At 43.4% G+C, this 21162-nt stretch overlaps 1 protein-coding gene across 1 annotated transcript; it reads right to left on the bottom strand.

Moving 5' to 3' along the window:
• Window positions 1-8311: 8311 nt before the first annotated feature.
• LOC142213434 (fibrinogen-like protein 1) lies at window positions 8312-12329 on the bottom strand. The gene is made up of 6 exons (XM_075281749.1): window positions 12270-12329; window positions 11631-11652; window positions 11383-11474; window positions 10489-10609; window positions 8719-8904; window positions 8312-8613 (listed from the first exon to the last, which is right to left on the bottom strand). The coding sequence occupies exons 1-6, from the start codon at window positions 12327-12329 to the stop codon at window positions 8312-8314; spliced, it is 783 nt and encodes a 260-aa protein (XP_075137850.1).
• Window positions 12330-21162: the final 8833 nt, after the last annotated feature.

Below are 21162 nucleotides of genomic sequence, written 5' to 3'. Positions count from 1 at the left end.
GGGGAATGTTATTAAAAATAACTTTTTGGGGCTCTATCGGGTGTGTAATTGTGATTTTTGTGAGATAAACTTTTTCCCATAGGGATGCATTGGCCAGCGCTGATTGGCCGAATTCCGTACTCTGGCCAATCAGCGCTGGCCAATGCATTCTATTAGCTTGATGAAGCAGAGTGTGCACAAGGGTTCAAGCGCACCCTCGGCTCTGATGTAGCAGAGCCGAGGCTGCACAAGGGTTCAAGCGCACCCTCGGCTCTGATGTAGGAGAGCCGAGGGTGCACTTGAACCCTTGTGCACCCTCAGCTCTGCTACATCAGAGCCGAGGGTGCGCTTGAACCCTTGTGCACACTCTGCTTCATCAAGCTAATAGAATGCATTGGCCAGCGCTGATTGGCCAATGTATTCTATTAGCCTGATGAAGTAGAGCTGAATGTGTGTGCTAAGCACACACATTCAGCTCTACTTCATCGGGCTAATAGAATGCATTGGCCAGCGCTGATTGGCCAGAGTACGGAACTCGACCAATCAGCGCTGGCTCTGCTGGAAGAGGCGGAGTCTAAGATCGCTCCACACCAGTCTCCATTCAGGTCCGACCTTAGACTCCGCCTCCTCCGGCAGAGCCAGCGCTGATTGGCCGAAGGCTGGCCAATGCATTCCTATGCGAATGCAGAGACTTAGCAGTGCTGAGTCAGTTTTGCTCAACTACACATCTGATGCACACTCGGCACTGCTACATCAGATGTAGCAATCTGATGTAGCAGAGCCGAGGGTGCACTAGAACCCCTGTGCAAACTCAGTTCACACTAATAGAATGCATTGGCCAGCGCTGATTGGCCAATGCATTCTATTAGCCCGATGAAGTAGAGCTGAATGTGTGTGCTAAGCACACACATTCAGCACTGCTTCATCAAGCCAATACAATGCATTAGCCAGTGCTGATTGGCCAGAGTACGGAATTCGGCCAATCAGCGCTGGCTCTGCTGGAGGAGGCGGAGTCTAAGGTCGGACCTGAATGGAGACTGGTGTGGAGCGATCTTAGACTCCGCCTCCTCCAGCAGAGCCAGCGCTGATTGGTCGAGTTCCGTACTCTGGCCAATCAGCGCTGGCCAATGCATTCTATTAGCCCGATGAAGTAGAGCTGAATGTGTGTGCTTAGCACACACATTCAGCTCTACTTCATCAGGCTAATAGAATACATTGGCCAATCAGCGCTGGCCAATGCATTCTATTAGCTTGATGAAGCAGAGTGTGCACAAGGGTTCAAGCGCACCCTCGGCTCTGATGTAGCAGAGCCGAGGCTGCACAAGGGTTCAAGTGCACCCTCGGCTCTCCTACATCAGAGCCGAGGGTGCGCTTGAACCCTTGTGCAGCCTCGGCTCTGCTACATCAGAGCCGAGGGTGCGCTTGAACCCTTGTGCACACTCTGCTTCATCAAGCTAATAGAATGCATTGGCCAGCACTGATTGGCCAGAGTACGGAATTCGGCCAATCAGCGCTGGCCAATGCATTCTATTAGCCCGATGAAGTAGAGCTGAATGTGTGTGCTAAGCACACACATTCAGCACTGCTTCATCACGCCAATACAATGCATTAGCCAGTGCTGATTGGCCAGAGTACGGAATTCGGCCAATCAGCGCTGGCTCTGCTGGAGGAGGCGGAGTCTAAGATCGCTCCACACCAGTCTCCATTCAGGTCCGACCTTAGACTCCGCCTCCTCCAGCAGAGCCAGCGCTGATTGGCCGAATTCCGTACTCTGGCCAATCAGCACTGGCTAATGCATTGTATTGGCTTGATGAAGCAGTGCTGAATGTGTGTGCTTAGCACACACATTCAGCTCTACTTCATCGGGCTAATAGAATGCATTGGCCAATCAGCGCTGGCCAATGCATTCTATTAGCGTGAACTGAGTTTGCACAGGGGTTCTAGTGCACCCTCGGCTCTGCTACATCAGATTGCTACATCTGATGTAGCAGTGCCGAGTGTGCATCAGATGTGTAGTTGAGCAAAACTGACTCAGCACTGCTAAGTCTGCATTCGCATAGGAATGCATTGGCCAGCCTTCGGCCAATCAGCGCTGGCTCTGCCGGAGGAGGCGGAGTCTAAGGTGGGACCTGAATGGAGACTGGTGTGGAGCTATCTTAGACTCCGCCTCCTCCAGCAGAGCCAGCGCTGATTGGTCGAGTTCCGTACTCTGGCCAATCAGCACTGGCCAATGCATTTCTATGGGGAAAAGTTAGCTTGCGAAAATCGCAAACTGACAGGGATTTCCATGAAATAAAGTGACTTTTATGCCCCCAGACATGCTTCCCCTGCTGTCCCAGTGTCATTCCAGGGTGTTGGTATCATTTCCTGGGGTGTCATAGTGGACTTGGTGACCCTCCAGACACGAATTTGGGTTTCCCCCTTAACGAGTTTATGTTCCCCATAGACTATAATGGGGTTCGAAACCCATTCGAACACTCGAACAGTGAGCGGCTGTTCGAATCGAATTTCGAACCTCGAACATTTTAGTGTTCGCTCATCTCTACTAATTATGATTGATTTCTCATAGTCTTGTCCTATTCTAGCTTGAAGGGAAATGTATGGCACAGACCTGGCCTGGTCAGTTGGTAGCAGAGTAAACAATATGGCTAAAAATTTGCTCTAAAAAATAGTCATGGCGGATCACGCTCCCTTATCAGTAAATGAAGTAGCTCATGAGTATAGATAGACGGATCACTGGCCTCGGTGGTGACCTGAGGTAACTCCTTCCTATTCCGCGCTTTACTATAACGTTGCGCTGAGCATGTAATTAACACTAACAATGGCGCTGCAATGCTGCAGCCTGGGACTAGCCAGCAAACTCAGAAGATACTCTGACTCTTGCGGATTAACCCATTGGATCACGGCATTGCAAAGATAATTCTCCCCCGCTACCCCTCAGTACTTCTGAAATGTCATCCGAAGGGGTGCCATGAAGCTAGAAGGGTGAGCCAAGTATATAAAATAAATAAACATGTTTGGTATCCCCATGTGCATATACGCCCCCATTATCCAAAAATAGTGTTAGTTATTAGAGATGAGCGAGTAGTATTGGATCGAGTAGGTGTTCGATCGAATACTACGGTATTCCAAATACTCGTACTCGATCGAACACTACTAGCTGTTCGAAGTCTAAGGTTCGATGCAGAACCAGCGTTGATTGGCAGAATGCTATACAGTCTGCCAATCAACACTGGTTCTTCTCTTACCTTTAGAAGTCTTCTCCGTGCAGCGTCCCCACGGCGTCTTCCAGCTGGAATTCACTCTGCCTAGGCATTCGGCCTAGCAAAGCCGACTGCGCATGCATGGGCATGCCCTCGCATGCGCAGTCGGCTCTGCTCAGGCATCGGGCCGGGCAGAGCCGACTGCGCATGTCTGCGCATGACCGCGCATGCGCAGTCGGCTCTGCCTAGGCCCCAATGCCTAGGCAGAGTGAATTCCAGCCGGAAGAAGACTTCAAGGAGAATCCAGCCTGACCGTTACTCGTGGAATTGGTAAGTATAATTTTATCGAATTTTGCATACTCCTGAAACGAGCATTTCCCCCCATAGACTATAATGGGGTTCGAAATCCATTCGAACAGTGTGCAGCTGTTCAAATTGGATTTCGAACCTCGGACATTTTAGTGTTCGCTCATCTCTATTAGTTATCTGATATGGTGAACACTGTAAAAGATAAAAAATACCGCAATGCATAAAATAATGTATGGTCACCTTTTTTTCTCAAAATAATTGCAATAACAAGTGATTACAAAATCATACATACCAAACATTGGTACCAATAGAAAGTACAACTTGTCCTGCAAAAAATAAGCCCTGGCATATCTCTGTCAACAGTACAGTAAAAAAGTTATAGGCGTCAGGATATGGAGACCTCAGGAAAATCCTTCATTTAAAAAAAGTTACATTTAATTTGTAAAAAAACTAATAAAACAATATAAATTTGGTATTGCACAATTGTAATGACCCACCAGACAAAGTCGCCATGTCCCGTCTAAGGTAGAATGAACGCTGTAACAACAAAATGCAAAAAAGTCTGATCAAATTGTGTGTTGTTTTACATGAACCCCCAAAAATATTAATAAATAAAACATTATATGTATCTCAAAATGGAGACAAATGAAAGTACAACGCATCACACAAAAAATAAGCCCTGGCATAGCTAGGTTGCCAGGAAAATAAAAAAGTTACGAATTTATGAATTTTGGAGGACGGAGAAGGAAAATATAAAAAAAGACGCCAAACATTATCATACAAACTACCCTGTGTCCTTAAGGAGTTAATGGCCTATTACACAGACCAATTATTAGGTCATTTATCATGAACGAGAGTTTGTAGGAGCGAGCGTTCCTGATCCATGTAAGGCCCCACTTATCTCCTCTCAATAATCCTAATTTCCAGACGTCTCCTGAGCCGTATAAAACTGGTCTGTTCAGAAGAGCGGAGCGCGTTCCTTCATTACCTGCTTATCTAATCCTGGACTGTCCCCATACTAGTCATCTGGGATGGAATTACTCAATGTTTTATATGTCATATGGCTCAGACCCCCGAGGACCCGACAATGGTCATTACTGGTTCTTGTAAAGGATTCCGAAACATGAGATGGGCCAGGGAGACCTTCAATAAAACAGGTCAGAGAGACCTTCTATGATTGAGTGAATATGGGTGACCTCCGATTTTTGACACCCTATTTTTACTCCATTTTGTGAGATTTTGATCTAGTTCCAGATGTGTCAATGTCATGAAATATCAACCTATAGTAATAATAACTAGAGATGAGTGAACAGCAAAATGTTCGAGGTTCGATATTCGTTTCGAGTAGCCCCTCAATATTCGACTACTCGAATCGAATATCGAACCCTATTATGGTCTATGGGGGGAAAATGCTCCTTTCAGGGGTAGGCAACATTCGATCAAATTATACTTACCAAGTCCACGAGTGAGGGTCGGGCTGGATCCCCCGAGAAGTCTTCTCTGTGCAGCGTCCCCGTGGCGTTTTCCGGTTCTGAATTCACTCTGCCAGGCATCGGGCCTGGGCAGAGCCGACTGCGCATGCCCGCACTACAAGCGGACATGCGCAGTCGGCTCTGCCCAGGCCCGATGCCTGGCAGAGTGAATTCAGAGCCAGAAGACGCCGCAGGGAAGCTGCACAGAGAAGACTTCTAAAGGTAGGAGAAGAACCAGCGTTGATTGGCCGACTGTATAGCATTCGGCCAATCAATGCTGGTTCTGCATCGAACTTTGGTACTCGATCGAGTACGAGTATTTCGAATACCGTAGTATTTGATCGAATACCTACTCGATCGAATACTACTCGCTCATCTCTAATAATAACTTCAGAGGTTTATTACTGTAGCCAATGATGGGGTCCCGGGGAATGCACTGGTAAGCCTTATTACTCTCAAATAACCCCTTTATGTAGTGTAATCTCTGGTGGTGGTGGTATAGTCTATAGTATATAGCTACCCAAGTTATGACCATTTTTATGTTCTAAGATGATGTGTAGTGCTACAAAGTTTCCATCACCATCTTCTATATTCTTCACCGCTTTCCTCTGGTCTAATGACCTAAACAATAGAACGGGAAGGTTTCGCCTTTGGATTATTTCTTCCCCTCTGGTCATGGATTTATCAGGCAACAAAAACTTCAAAAAGAAAGCCAGACGCCCGAACCCTTCAGACAGGACTTGTGTCACATCATGATACAAAGCCAGATAACACTAACACCAGCACAAGACGCACAGAAGACTGGAAAAACCACTATGTGCAATATTCCACGTAGAGACGCAACCACAAGAATTTCAATGGACAACTTTTTGTAAAAAGAACTTCAATGTCCTTCCCATAAATGGAAGTCCATTGTATTCTCGGCACATTGGGACACATCTAGGTGGTAACACAGAGGTAAGAGATTTCTTCTGTCACCCCATTGGTGCACTGTGAATTTCAAGGTCTGTTCTGGATTCCATTTTGTTTCCTAAATTAAATATGGTGACTTATCTGGGGTTCGAATTTATTTGCGAATGAAAATTAAATATGGACACCCATCCCCGATATTCCACACTGAATTATTTTTGTGGTATAAATTCATTTTAGCATCTGATCTAGAATATGCATCGGTTTTGGGGTGTGAATTAATTTTGGGGTATAGTATGGAGTGCATCATTTTTCAGGATTAGATTTGTATGTGAGATTTCTGGGAACTGGCTTTATTCTAGGTCCTATAAAAAGCTATGTGACTTTTTTTTAGGATCAGTATGAAGCTTAGGGAGTAGAGATGAGCGAAGAGTAAAATGTTCGAGGTTCGATATTCGTTTCGAGTAGCCCCTCAATATTCGACTACTCGAATCGAATATCGAACCCTATTATAGTCTATGGAGGGAAAATGCTCGTTTCCGGAGTTGGCAACAATCAATCAAATTACACTTACCAAGTCCACGAGTGAGGGTCGGGCTGGATTCTCCGAGAAGTCTTCTCCGTGCAGCGTCCCCACGGCATCTTCCGGCTTGGAATTCACTTTGCCAGGCATCGGGCCTGGGCAGAGCCGACTGTGCATGTCCGCACTACAAGCGATGCCTGGCAGAGTGAATTCAGAGCCGGAAGACGCCGCGGGGACGCTGCACGGAGAAGACTTCTAAAGGTAGGAGAAGAACCAGCATTGATTGGCTGACTGTATAGCATTCGGCCATTCAATGCTGGTTCTGCATCGAACTTTTCCATTCGAACAGCGAGTGGTACTCGATCGAGTACGAGTATTTCGAATACCGTACTACTCAATCGAATACTACTCGCTCATCTCTATTAGGGAGCTTTCACATCGGCAAAATGGCTCGGATTCTGGCGCAACTCTGCGCGGAATTCACATGGTGTCCACGCGAATTCTGTGCGAGGTTGCCGCCAGAATCCACGCGGTTAAAAAGCCTCGCCATGGAACTCTATGGAGAGGCTTTTTAACCGCGTGGATTCTGGCGGCAATCCCGCACGGAATTCGCGCGGACACTGCATAAATTCTGCACAGAGTCGTGCCAGAATCCGAGCCATTTTGCCCGTGTGAAAGCTCCCTTAGGCTCCCAATTCAATATATAAGGACAAAGTTTGTGATTCCACTAGTAAAGTTAACATTCTGCTTTTTTTTCAGGAATGTAGATGTTTTTGCAATCTCAACTTTCCCGTGGCTCTTTTTTCCGCAACACGTGGGTGAGATGAACCAGAATCTCATTTACTTTGATGGTTCTGTAAAACACGATATTTTTTCCTGCTGCACAAATATTGCTGCGAGACGTCCCATGGGGCCTTGGCCTCATGGATATTTTTTGAAACTCGGAATGAAATCTAAGAAACGCGCCCCAACATTAAGCAGAGTATGCGTGCAATATCCCCAGCGTGACCCGGAGCACCAGGGTTTCCATCCATTATTTTATGGGCATGACTTGTTATCAGTTCATGTTAATACCACAAATAATTGTGCAGATACTTCACCATCTTTATGTACATGGGAAGAATATGCAAATCTGACTTCCATGATGTAATTAGGATGCCAGTGCCTCAAGTATGCACACCAATAGAGGGCGCTGACTGAGAATGTGCAAGTCTGTCTTCCATGATGTAATTAGGAAGACAGAGTCTCAGTCAAGCACAATCTATAGAGGGCGCTCCCTTTAACATCATGCCGACCTACTCAGAGGCCTTTATTTGCAATGATGTTGGGATTATACCAGATATAGTCTTCTCAGCCAAGGACAGCTGTTTCGATGTACTTGCATCTCGTCAGCTTGGCGCAGAGAGGACTGATCTGGCAGAGGTGAGAGGCTTAGACAGGGTTGCACATTCTCAGTCAGCGCCCTCTATTGGTGTGCATACTGGAGGCACTGGAATCCTAATTACATCATGGAAGTCAGATTTGCATATTCTTCCCATGTTCCTTTGCAGTGGAGTGTTCATGGCTTAATAAGACTCCACACACCTAAATGGTGGTCTGTCCCTATGGAGTGACGATATCCCCTCAACCCCATCTTTATGTAGGGATTGTAGGGATTCACAGCTTTGCTATTTATTCTGTATGTTGAGATGCGGAAACATAGTCTAAGTCATTGTGTCCATATGGTTACATAGGTTTATGTGACGATAGATGATCACCCTAAATTTCTTCTTTGAATTAAAGACATAAATTTCTACGATACATTTTAGTTTTATGTTTTATATATAACAAACATCAAAAATTCCAGAATATATTTACAAAAAAATTGAATGCTTAATACTGTATATTAGGGAATGCATTGGAACATCAGCATCCCTCTAATGGTGAATCAGATACATTTTGCTGAATTTCAAGGACTCGTTGGGTCTCCACGTCGGCCATAAGACAGATGAGGTCCTATATCTATGTCTCGGTGGGGTGCGCCATACGCCGTTCAGATTTGCCGATCCGCAGGCGTTAAACCACCAGCCTGCTTGGAATAGCTCACTGCAGCTGAGATACATTGTATCCCCAACCCCACATTCTGGGTGACAGTTGTCATTGGCGACATCCTGAGCGCTGAATGAGTTGCCGTACTGGTCGGTGCCATTAATCTCCGCATCTCCAAGGAAGGCGTCTCCTACAATGGAAAAAAACATTGTATATTTTACATCTTTTTGATGATATTTTGCTGTATAATATTTAGTTTTGACCATTTTTATATATTTATTCTGTATCCACTCACCTGCTGTACCCGAGTAATTTCCAACCAACAGGTTATAGGAGTTTTCCGCATTTCCTACACTAAAGGAACCATATTCTGCATAGGCTTCATAGTCATCAAAGTCCCCAAGGCTGATATGCAGTTTGGAGGGTCGGCCGGGCTGGTGGGTCAGGGCGTGTATGTACTCAAGGCCGAGCCAATGTTCACCTGGAACAACAAAAAGAGTTGGTTATATGGAGGAAAGAAACTAAGGCCTGGTTCACATCTGCATTCGGTATTACGTTCGGGGAGTCCACTTGGGGACTCCCAGAATGGAATACCGAATGCATTAAAAAGCGGTTAGCAAAGAAACCACAGGGACCCCATAGACTATAATGGGGTCCATGTGTTTTCTTTGCGGTGTCCACACGAATCATGTGGGGAGAAAAGTGCTACAAGAAGTACTTTTCTCTCCACATGATTCAGATGGACACCACGCAGAAAACACACGGACTTGATTATATTCTATGGGGTTCATGTGGTTTCTTTGCTAATCCCGTGTCAATGCGTTCGGTATTCCGTTCGGGGGACTCCCCAAATGGAATAACGAATGTGTACACAGTATTGTAAGTGGCCATTTTTTTGTGGACAGCGAGCATGCGGAGTTGGCTTTGCCCGAGGGCTAGTAGTTTGAAGCCAACCCCTGGAAGAAGACACATGAAGAGCCCGTTCCTGAAGAAGACGGAGGCAGCACTGGAGAGTTCTCTCGCAGCATTGGGGACGCCCCCAGTGCTGTTTGAGCGCTGGGGCCCGCTCCCAGTGCTGCAAGAGAACTTATTTGCATACCGGCAAAAACCAGGATTTCTACGGAATGGGGGCGCGGAGAAGACATCTAAAGGTAGGAGACAAATAGCCTTTCTTAAGGCTATTCCTATGTGTTAGCGAGAAAAAAATTTGATTTTAATGGTAGAATCCCTGTAAGACATGAATAGCGGGGCAACCTTTGTTTAGGACCCCCTTCCATAATTCAGAATGGAGAGTTTCTCTTTACGAATAGCTCCGGTATTATCAGACTCAAGATGTACTTTTATATGAGTAAGAAAGATTAACTTGACACTTTCACTTTTACTAGTATTTACCTCTTTGGGCTTTACAAAAACAGCATCGTACAGCCACATTGTGGTATCTCAGTGGCTTCCAACCACTTCAGGGAAGAGGAGACAGAGAAAATCCCATCTCAGCCATCAAAGACTGAGACCATGGGAAGAATATGCAAATCTGTCTTCCATGATGTAATTAGGAAGTCAGGTGCCACAGTGTTGCAAACCAATAGAGGGCGCTCACTGGAATGTGCAAGCCTGTCTTCCCTGATGTAATTAGGAAGACAGAATCTCAGTGATATGGCCCAATAAAGGTTTGCTCCCTTTAGTATCATGCTCGACCTTCCAAGAGGCCTTTGTTTTGCAATGATGCTGAGATTATTACCAGGTATAGTCTCTCAACCGAGGACGGCCGTTTCAATGTTATTGCATCTCGTCAGCCCGGTGTAGAGAAGACTAACCTGGTAGAGGTGAGAGGCTGAGACAGGGTTAAGGGGATATCGTCACTCCTTAGGGAGAGACCGAGGTCAGATTAACCCTTTAGGGACCAATCCTTTCATAACCATTTGCATATTCTAAATCTTTTACACCTCAATTTCCATTATGATACCGAAAACAGTACATGCTACAAAAGAGAGTTTCTGTCTCTAACAAAAAAAAATTCTAATCCCAACCCAGATGATCACTTTTGTCATGATATCATCTTATTTACCTTCAAGTTGACCAAATCCCTTCTCATACTCTTCCCACGTACTATCGAAGCTTAGCCCGTCCGTTCCATCGTGTCTTTGTATAAGAGTCCAGCCACCATTTTCCGACATTTCACAGTAGACCTAAAATGGGAGCAGAAATATCAGAATTAGAGATGAGCGAGTGGGTGTTCGAGCGAATACTTCGGTATTCGAGATACTCGTACTCGATCGAACACTACTAGCTGTTCGAAATTTAAGGTTCGATGCAGAACCAGCGTTGATTGGAAGAATGCTATACATTCTGCCAATCAACGCTGGTTCTTCTCTTACCTTTAGAAGTCTTCTCCGTGCAGCGTCCCCACGGCGTCTTCCGGCTGGAATTCACTCTGCCTAGGCATCTGGCCTAGACAGAGCCGACTACGCATGTGCAGGCATGCCCCCGCATGCGCAATCGGCTCTGTTCAGATGTCAGGCCAGGCAGAGCCGAGTGCGCATGCGCAGTCGGCTCTGCCTAGGCCCCAATACCTAGGCAGAGTGAATTCTAGCCGGAATACGCCGTGGGGGCGCTGCGCCGGGAGTAGACTTCAAGGGGAATCCAGCCCGACCGTCACTTGTGGACTTGGTAAGTATAATTTTATCGAATTTTGCCTACCCCTGAAATGAGCATTTCCCCCATAGACTATAATGGGGTTCGAAATCCGTTCGAACAGCCGAACAGTGTGTGGCTGTTCGAATCAGATTTCGAACCTCGGAAATTTTAGTGTTCGCTCATCTCTAATCAGAATTGTAAATCTTATTGTTTGTTTTACTCTAAGACTGAATAATAGAGTAGATATCAAAAAGATCAATTACATCCAAAAATTGTAATTGGGGCCTTAGCCTAAATAACTGCTGGGATTCTCGGATTGTCTTACCGGAAAAGAATAGTTAGCGCTTTTTGGCTTTATCCAGTAAATTCCACTGGCAGTGCCGTTATTTCCTTGCCATATGTCGGAGCAGTCGTGGCCTACCGAAAATAAGTAGTGAAATAAATAAAGTCAATGGAAACCAATTATTTGCATAAATATCACATTCTTATGATTTGATATATTTTAGGACTATTTCATGTATAGATAGAATTCTACTTTTGAAATAAAATTTTAAAATTTTTATATTGTCTTACCTTGAATGACTTGAGATTGAGCCTGGAATCACAAAGACAATAGGGGTTATTTATGATTTAGCTGGTAATTTGAAATAAAGTGTGAAGCTTCCAAAATGATTGATTTTTTTTTTCAAAATTAACAGTTTTGTCACAATTAAACATAATAGGTATAACTAGATAGGTATAACTAGATCTATTTCGATTCAAGTAAAATTCACAAAAGTTTACAAAATTGGAAAAATTTTTAACATAAATTTGGTTTCAATTCCAAAGGATAAGTTCAGATGGAGTTTTTTTGTTTGGATCCTGAGCTGGAGGCCGCCTCAGGTTCCAGACCAAAAACCGGGTAGCTGCGACGGAAAGCAGGTTCACTGCACCGGCATCCAGCCGCGCACTCCACTACGGATTAGGCCCAGTGAATGGGCCTAGTCCGGAGCAGGTCGTGTCTTCAGGCCGAATCGCGAGGCGAAACGGCCTGAAGAATGAACACCTCGCTTCTTTTTTTCGGGAGCAGGGAGAAACGGCTCCCGGAAAAAAGACCTGAGTGGCTTCCATTGATTTCAATGGGAGCCGTCTTTTTGGTCAGGATTTTTATGGTCTCAAAATCCTGGCCAAAAAACTCAGTGTGAACTTAGCATTCTAGTTTAATGTACTCACCAGTGATGTAGTTTGGTGGAAATAAAGGCTCAGTAATAAGAGACATCTCCACAGGTTCATGGCTGTCCTGGTTCAATTCCTGAATTGTAGAAATGAAAATAAATCAATTTTTTTTTTAGTAAATATTTCTAATTTTACAGTATGTTAATAAGATAAGATAAGATAAGATAAGATAATCCTTTAATAGTTCCACAGTGAGGAAATTTCAGGTTTTATGGTATTATAGTTAATAGATGAAGATATTAAAATAACTTGTGCATTTTATATTGTTATATGTAAAGAAAACCACAGATTCCTTAAAAAAAAATTCTAAAGAAAAAGTACATTTTTGTAAAATTTGAAATGGAATAAAAAAATTAGGACACACAATCTTGGTGCAGAACTTACTCCGTATATCCAGAGGTGATCACCTTCCCTTGAGCTGAGGACAATGTTCTACTCCTTCCGTCTTCACTTTTTGTAGCCCCATGTACAAGGGTGGAGTCCGAAACCTGTTGGTCGGGTGGCAGAGACGCCTCAGGATCAGGCTTTATAACCAGCCAATAACAATTCAGTTTATCTCTGTATACTTTGATGTTTTAATGACTTTGATATGGTTTCATGCTTGTTTTTTGAGCAATAGAATTTTTTTTTAGAATTTGTTTTAGCAATAGAATATATTTTTAATATACATTAGATCTAAAAAAATCTATAAAAACGTATGTGAATAGAAATAGTTTAAACTTCTGTAATATATATATATATATAGATATATATATATCTATATATCTATCTATCTATCTATATATATATATATATATATATATATATATATATAGATATATATATATCTATACTTACACATATATTTTTATATTTAGATCAAATTTTTCCGATATCGAAATATCAATAATATGTAATATTTTGTATTCAAAAATAATAATTTAATTGAAAAGTCTTAAAAAATCTATTGTAAATTTAATTTAATGTTCAGTCTATATGACAAAAATGCTGTAAAGTAGAAACTGAGGGGGCGCTAGTTTGATTTCGTCTTAGAGAATTTCCGTGAAAGGATCAGAGTCCATTAAAAAAAATAAATAAAAACAGCTGAATTTTTTTTTTAATGCATTTTGCTAAAATGAACCTTATATAAAATACAATTCATCCTAAAAAAATAAAATCTCTTACAGCTACAACTACGGTATTCGAAATACTCATACTCGATCGAGTACCACTCGCTATTCGAATGTAAAAGTTCGATGCAGAACCATCATTGATTGGACGAATGCTATACAGTCGGCCAATCAATGCTGGTTCTTCTCCTACCTTTAGAAGTCTTCTCCGTGCAGCTTCCCCGCGGCGTCTTCCGGCTCTTCATTCACTCTGCCAGGCATCGGGCCTGGGCAGAGCCGACTGCACATGTGCGCTTGTAGTGCGGGCATGAGCAGTTGGCTCTGCCCAGGCCCGATGCCTGACAGAGTGAATTCAGAGCCGGAAGATGCCGCGGGGACACTGCAAGGAGAAGACTTCTCGGAGGATCCAGCCCGACCCTCACTCGTGGACATTTTCCCCCCATAGACTATAATAGGGTTCGATATTCAATTCAAATAGTCGAATATTGAGGGGCTACTCGAAACGAATAACGAACCTCGAACATTTTACTGTTCACTCATCTCTAGTCTTAACTAGCAGAAAGAAATAAAAATTAAACCATTGTTCTGGTCCTGAAGATCAAAATTGGCTTAAAAAATAAATAAATAAATAAATAAATATATATATATATATATATATATATATATATATATATATATATATATATTTGTAAATAAAAATATTTTAGACTTTATTTTTTACTCTAATAAGATTTTTTTTAAATAAATCAGCTAAAGATTATTTCAAGTTTACAAATATAGAGAAGATATTTATTGAAAAGTTTGTCAAATAATAGTATGAAAACATATAAAATAAAAATGCATTTTAAAATCATTACCGACAAATCTATTTAAATTAATAGTTACATTGAATTTCACAATTTTTTTTTTTTACTATTTACTTAGGTCATGTGACTAAGAGTTCAGACAGGGTATTTTGGTCAGGATTTTGAGGCGAAATTGGCTTCAAAATCCTGACCAAAAAAACGGCTCATATTGAAATCAATTCTTTTTTTCCAGCTCCCGGAAAAAAGAATTGTCATGCTCATTTTTTAAGGCGGATTCGCCTCGCAACATCCACCTGTAGACACTCCCTCCCGACTAGATCCATTCATTTGGGCCTAATCCGGAGCGGAGTGCGCGACTGGATGCTGGAGCACTGCACCGGCATCCAGACGCAGCTACCCTTTTTTTTGGTCCAGAATCTGAAGCGGCCTCCGCCTCAGATTCCAGACCAAAATGCCCCGAGTGAACCCGGCCTAATTCCCTGTACAGAATAACTTTCTGCCTTTCCATTATTATTTATTATTATTATTATTATTATTATTATTATTATTATTATTTATTTATATAGCAGCATTAATTCCATAGTGCTGCACATTATTATATTAATTCCATAGTGCTGTACATTATTATATTAATTCCATGGTGCTGTACATTACTATATTAATTCCATGGTTCTGTATATTATTATATTACTTCCATAGTGCTGTACATTATTATATTAATTCCATGGTGCTCTGTACATTATTATATTAATTCCATGGTGCTCTGTACATTATTATATTAAGTCCATGGTTCTGTGTATTATTATATTACTTCCATAGTGCTGTACATTATTATATTAATTACATGGTGCTGTACATTATTATATTAATTCCATGGTGCTGTACATTATTATATTAATTCCATGGTGCTGTACATTATTATATTAATTCCATGGTGCTTTACATTATTATATTAATTCCATGGTGATGTACATTATTATATTACTTCCATGGTGCTGTACATTATTATATTAATTCCTTGGTGCTGTACATTATTATATTAATCCCATGGTGCTCTGTACATTATTATATTAATTCCATGGTGCTGTACATTATTATATTAATTCCATGGTGCTGCACATTATTATATTACTTCCATGGTGCTTTACATTATTATTAGAGATGAGCGAACACTAAAATGTTCGAGGTTCGAAATTCGATTCGAACAGCCGCTCACTGTTCGAGTGTTCGAATGGGTTTCGAACCCCATTATAGTCTATGGGGAACATAAACTCGTTAAGGGGGAAACCCAAATTCGTGTCTGGAGGGTCACCAAGTCCACTATGACACCCCAGGAAATGATACCAACACCCTGGAATGACACTGGGACAGCAGGGGAAGCATGTCTGGGGGCATAAAAGTCACTTTATTTCATGGAAATCCCTGTCAGTTTGCGATTTTCGCAAGCTAACTTTTCCCCATAGAAATGCATTGGCCAGCGCTGATTGGCCAGAGTACGGAACTCGACCAATCAGCGCTGGCTCTGCTGGAGGAGGCGGAGTCTAAGATCGCTCCACACCAGTCTCCATTCAGGTCCGACCTTAGACTCCGCCTCCTCCGGCAGAGCCAGCGCTGATTGGCCGAAGGCTGGCCAATGCATTCCTATGCGAATGCAGACTTAGCAGTGCTGAGTCAGTTTTGCTCAACTACACATCTGATGCACACTCGGCACTGCTACATCAGATGTAGCAATCTGATGTAGTAGAGCCGAGGGTGCACTAGAACCCCTGTGCAAACTCAGTTCACGCTAATAGAATGCATTGGCCAGCGCTGATTGGCCAATGCATTCTATTAGCCCGATGAAGTAGAGCTGAATGTGTGTGTTAAGCACACACATTCAGCACTGCTTCATCACGCCAATACAATGCATTAGCCAGTGCTGATTGGCCAGAGTACGGAATTCGGCCAATCAGCGCTGGCCAATGCATTCTATTAGCCCGATGAAGTAGAGCTGAATGTGTGTGCTAAGCACACACATTCAGCACTGCTTCATCACGCCAATACAATGCATTAGCCAGTGCTGATTGGCCAGAGTACGGAATTCGGCCAATCAGCGCTGGCTCTGCTGGAGGAGGCGGAGTCTAAGGTCGGACCTGAATGGAGACTGGTGTGGAGCGATCTTAGACTCCGCCTCCTCCAGCAGAGCCAGCGCTGATTGGCCGAATTCCGTACTCTGGCCAATCAGCGCTGGCCAATGCATTCTATTAGCCCGATGAAGTAGAGCTGAATGTGTGTGCTAAGCACACACATTCAGCACTGCTTCATCACGCCAATACAATGCATTAGCCAGTGCTGATTGGCCAGAGTACGGAATTCGGCCAATCAGCGCTGGCTCTGCTGGAGGAGGCGGAGTCTAAGATCGCTCCACACCAGTCTCCATTCAGGTCCGACCTTAGACTCCGCCTCCTCCAGCAGAGCCAGCGCTGATTGGCCAGAGTACGGAATTCGGCCAATCAGCACTGGCTAATGCATTGCATTGGCGTGATGAAGCAGTGCTGAATGTGTGTGCTTAGCACACACATTCAGCTCTACTTCATCGGGCTAATAGAATGCATTGGCCAATCAGCGCTGGCCAATGCATTCTATTAGCGTGAACTGAGTTTGCACAGGGGTTCTAGTACACCCTCGGCTCTGCTACATCAGATTGCTACATCTGATGTAGCAGTGCCGAGTGTGCATCAGATGTGTAGTTGAGCAAAACTGACTCAGCACTGCTAAGTCTCTGCATTCGCATAGGAATGCATTGGCCAGCCTTCGGCCAATCAGCGCTGGCTCTGCCGGAGGAGGCGGAGTCTAAGGTCGGACCTGAATGGAGACTGGTGTGGAGCGATCTTAGACTCCGCCTCCTCCAGCAGAGCCAGCGCTGATTGGTCGAGTTCCGTACTCTGGCCAATCAGCGCTGGCCAATGCATTCTATTAGCCCGATGAAGTAGAGCTGAATGTGTGTGCTTAGCACACACATTCAGCTCTACTTCATCAGGCTAATAGAATACATTGGCCAATCAGCGCTGGCCAATGCATTCTATTAGCTTGATGAAGCAGAGTGTGCACAAGGGTTCAAGCGCACCCTCGGCTCTGATGTAGCAGAGCTGAGGGTGCACAAGGGTTCAAGTGCACCCTCGGCTCTCCTACATCAGAGCCGAGGGTGCGCTTGAACCCTTGTGCAGCCTCGGCTCTGCTACATCAGAGCCGAGGGTGTGCTTGAACCCTTGTGCACACTCTGCTTCATCAAGCTAATAGAATGCATTGGCCAGCACTGATTGGCCAGAGTACGGAATTCGGCCAATCAGCGCTGGCCAATGCATCCCTATGGGAAAAAGTTTATCTCACAAAAATCACAATTACACACCCGATAGAGCCCCAAAAAGTTATTTTTAATAACATTCCCCCCTAAATAAAGGTTATCCCTAGCTATCCCTGCCTGTACAGCTATCCCTGTCTCATAGTCACAAAGTTCACATTCTCATATGACCCGGATTTGAAATCCACTATTCGTCTAAAATGGAGGTCACCTGATTTCGGCAGCCAATGACTTTTTCAAATTTTTTTCAATGCCCCCGGTGTCGTAGTTCCTGTCCCACCTCCCCTGCGCTGTTATTGGTGCAAAAAAGGCGCCAGGGAAGGTGGGAGGGGAATCGAATTTTGGCGCACTTTACCACGCGGTGTTCGATTCGATTCGAACATGGCGAACACCCTGATATCCGATCGAACATGTGTTCGATAGAACACTGTTCGCTCATCTCTAATTATTATATTAATTCCATGGTGCTGTACATTATTATATTAATTCCATGGTGCTGTACATTATTATATTACTTCCATGGTGCTGTACATTATTATATTAATTCCATGGTGCTGTACATTATTATATTAATTCCATGGTGCTGTACATTATTATATTAATTCCATGGTGCTGTACATTATTATATTAATCCCATGGTGCTGTACATTATTATATTAATCCCATGGTGCTGTACATTATTATATTAATCCCATGGTGCTGTACATTATTATATTAATTCCATGGTGCTGTACATTATTATATTAATCCCATGGTGCTGTACATTATTATATTACTTCCATGGTGCTGTACATTATTATATTAATTCCATGGTGCTGTACATTATTATATTAATTCCATGGTGCTTTACATTTGGGGGTTACATACAGTACACAGAATATACTGGTAGATATAATGCTAACAATGACTGACTGGCACAGTGGGGTAGAGGGCCCTGCCCGCGAGGGCTTACAGTCTATGAGGGAAGGGGGGTAGAGACAGGAGGTGGGGGGGAGACTGTACAGATGGTAGTGCGGTGATAGTGTTATTGGGGGGTGTAGGCCTTCCTGAATAGGGGAGTCTTCAGGGCCTTCTTGAATCCTGTGATTGTGGGGGTCAGTCTTATGTGTCTTGGTAAGGAGTTCCAGAGTATGGGGGATGCACGGGAGAAATCTTGGAGACGGTTGTATGAGGAGCGGATGAGGGCAGAGCGGAGCAGGAGGTCATTGGAGGATCTGAGGTTACATGTGGGCAGGTAGCGGGAGATGAGGTCAGAGATATATGGAGGGGACAGGTTTTTCTCATGAGACACAAGCCTGAGGGCAACAAGAAACCCCCTGAATCTCGTGTACATGACTTGTGTCACACCATGAGTGTAATCCCAGAAAGCACTAAAACCAGACAATGCACCAAAGACTGGAAATACCACTATGTGCAACACTTCATACACGTCCACAGCTTTCCTTTAATTGGACAATCTTGACTGTCAGCTTCATTTATTGAGTGTGAAATCGTCATTTTTGATTCACATTAACCCTTTATGTACACAAGGATAGTTTGGGTGTTAGGGTTTGGCAACAGTTATATTTTTGCATCTACGTTTTCAAAAACTCTTAAGTTCTTTACTTTTTGGTTGACAAAGCCATTTGCGGCATTATTCTTTGTCCGACACGTTGTACTTTAATTTGCCACATTTTGGGGTAAATATGTTATCATTAGCTATAATTACTGTTTTTTTGGGGGGCCATATGAAAAAACAAAACAAAAAAAAACTATGTACAATTCTATCAGGTGTTCAGAAGTGAGCTTAATACCAATAATGTAATATATAACACAATATAAAAGGGGGGGGGGGGGGATTTTATGAAGATGGGCATTCTCTGGTATAAAGAGGGGTAGTTTGGGGGCTATTTTTCCCCTCTTACATCTATGATTTAGAGGAATTAATTCAGGATTTTTTTTATCATGAATACTTTTAATCCCATAAGTGTTCCCTCATAGATTTTAAGTCTTGAATCTAAAATTCAGAAAATAAAAGTAAAAAACTGTTGACTGTTACAGTATAGACTTTTATCTAATAAAAATAGAAATTCATCTTATCTACGTATTTACTTATTTTTTTATGTATTTTATCTATATTTTTACTTTCTTAGACCATGTGTAGTAGAGATTAGTGAACAGTAAAATGTCCGAGGTTCGATATTCGTTTCGAGTAGCCCCTCAATATTCCACTACTCGAATCCAATATTGAACCCTATTATATTCTATAGGGGGGAAAATGCTTGTTTCAGGGGTAGGCAACGTTCGATCAAATTATACCTGGCAGAGTGAACTCAGAGCCGGAAGATGCTGCGGGGAAGCTGCACGGAGAAGACTTCTAAAGGTAGGAGAAGAACCAGCGTTGATTGGCCGACTGTATAGCATTCTGCCAATCAACGCTGGTTCTGCATCGAACTTTTACATTCAAACAATGAGTGGTACTCGATCGAGTACTACTCATCTCTAATGTGTAGTCCTACAAAGTTTCCATTCCCAACCTTTATGTTCTTCGCTGTTTTTGTGCTGGTTCTTCGAAATGCCTTATCAATAGAAAGGGAAAGTTTAGACAGTGGATAGTAACTTCCCCTCTGGCCATTGTGAAAAGATGTCAGGCAGAGTGCTGGAGTCCAGATATATAGGCCCCAGGTTTCTGACACGTGTGTGGTCCAGGGCAGATGTGGAGTAGGCCTCAGCCCAGTTGTAGATCCTTGGCTCATTACTGGGCCAGAAAAGGCTGCAGCTCCTGCGTTCCAGTGCAGTTCCATGGGGCAAAAGTAGGTGTACGGTTCTGTCCCGTAACCCTTAGGCTGGTCTTACACGACCGTAGTTTTAGACCGCAAATGGTCCACAATTGCGGGTTTTAAATTGCAGACCATTTGCGGACCAAGTGTTTTCTATGCGGCCTCTTACACCACCGTAGATTTTGTCCGTGATGTGGCGTGCCGTAACCGTGGTCCGGACAGTATACCGCATGTCCATAATGGCCGTGTTTTTACGGCATGGACTGTCCCATACAAGTCTATGGGCGCGTGCAGTTTTGTGGATGTAAAGTGTATATCCGCATTTGTGGATGTCAACATTGCAATTGGGGGTGTGTGGTTTTTTTTGCGGATCCGCAAAAAAACGGGTGAACACGGAGCCTTGCGGATGCACTTTGTGGTTGGACACGGACGTCGGCGGAATGAGTTTTTTGAGTGAAATTTGCGGACCGCAAAATCCACTACGGTCATGTAAGACCAGCCTTAGTCCGGTGAGACAATATTGTGCTTGTTTTGTTCATGTGGCAGGCAGTAATCTACACGTATAGTTAGGTTATCCATTCTGTTTATTGGCTCAGACGAGCAGGGATTTATTTTGTTTTTGCCTGAAGTTATGCATTTAGTTTGTTTTTCTCATTTTGTGCGTGAAGTCAAGGTTTATTTATTTTCCTGGTTTTTTTTTCCTACGTAAACCAGTTTGCTGCACATTTTGTGTCCCTTTCTTGACTGTTTGAGTCCACATCACTGCTTCTCCCAAGCTACTTCCCCCACACCATTAGAGATGAACGAACAGTAAAATGTCCGAGGTTCGATATTCGTTTCGAGTAGCCCCTCAATATTCGACTACTCAAATCGAAT

Source organism: Leptodactylus fuscus, chromosome 7, assembly GCF_031893055.1.
Source record: "Leptodactylus fuscus isolate aLepFus1 chromosome 7, aLepFus1.hap2, whole genome shotgun sequence".
Lineage (NCBI taxonomy): Eukaryota > Metazoa > Chordata > Amphibia > Anura > Leptodactylidae > Leptodactylus > Leptodactylus fuscus.
This window is presented reverse-complemented; position numbering and strand designations above follow the sequence as displayed.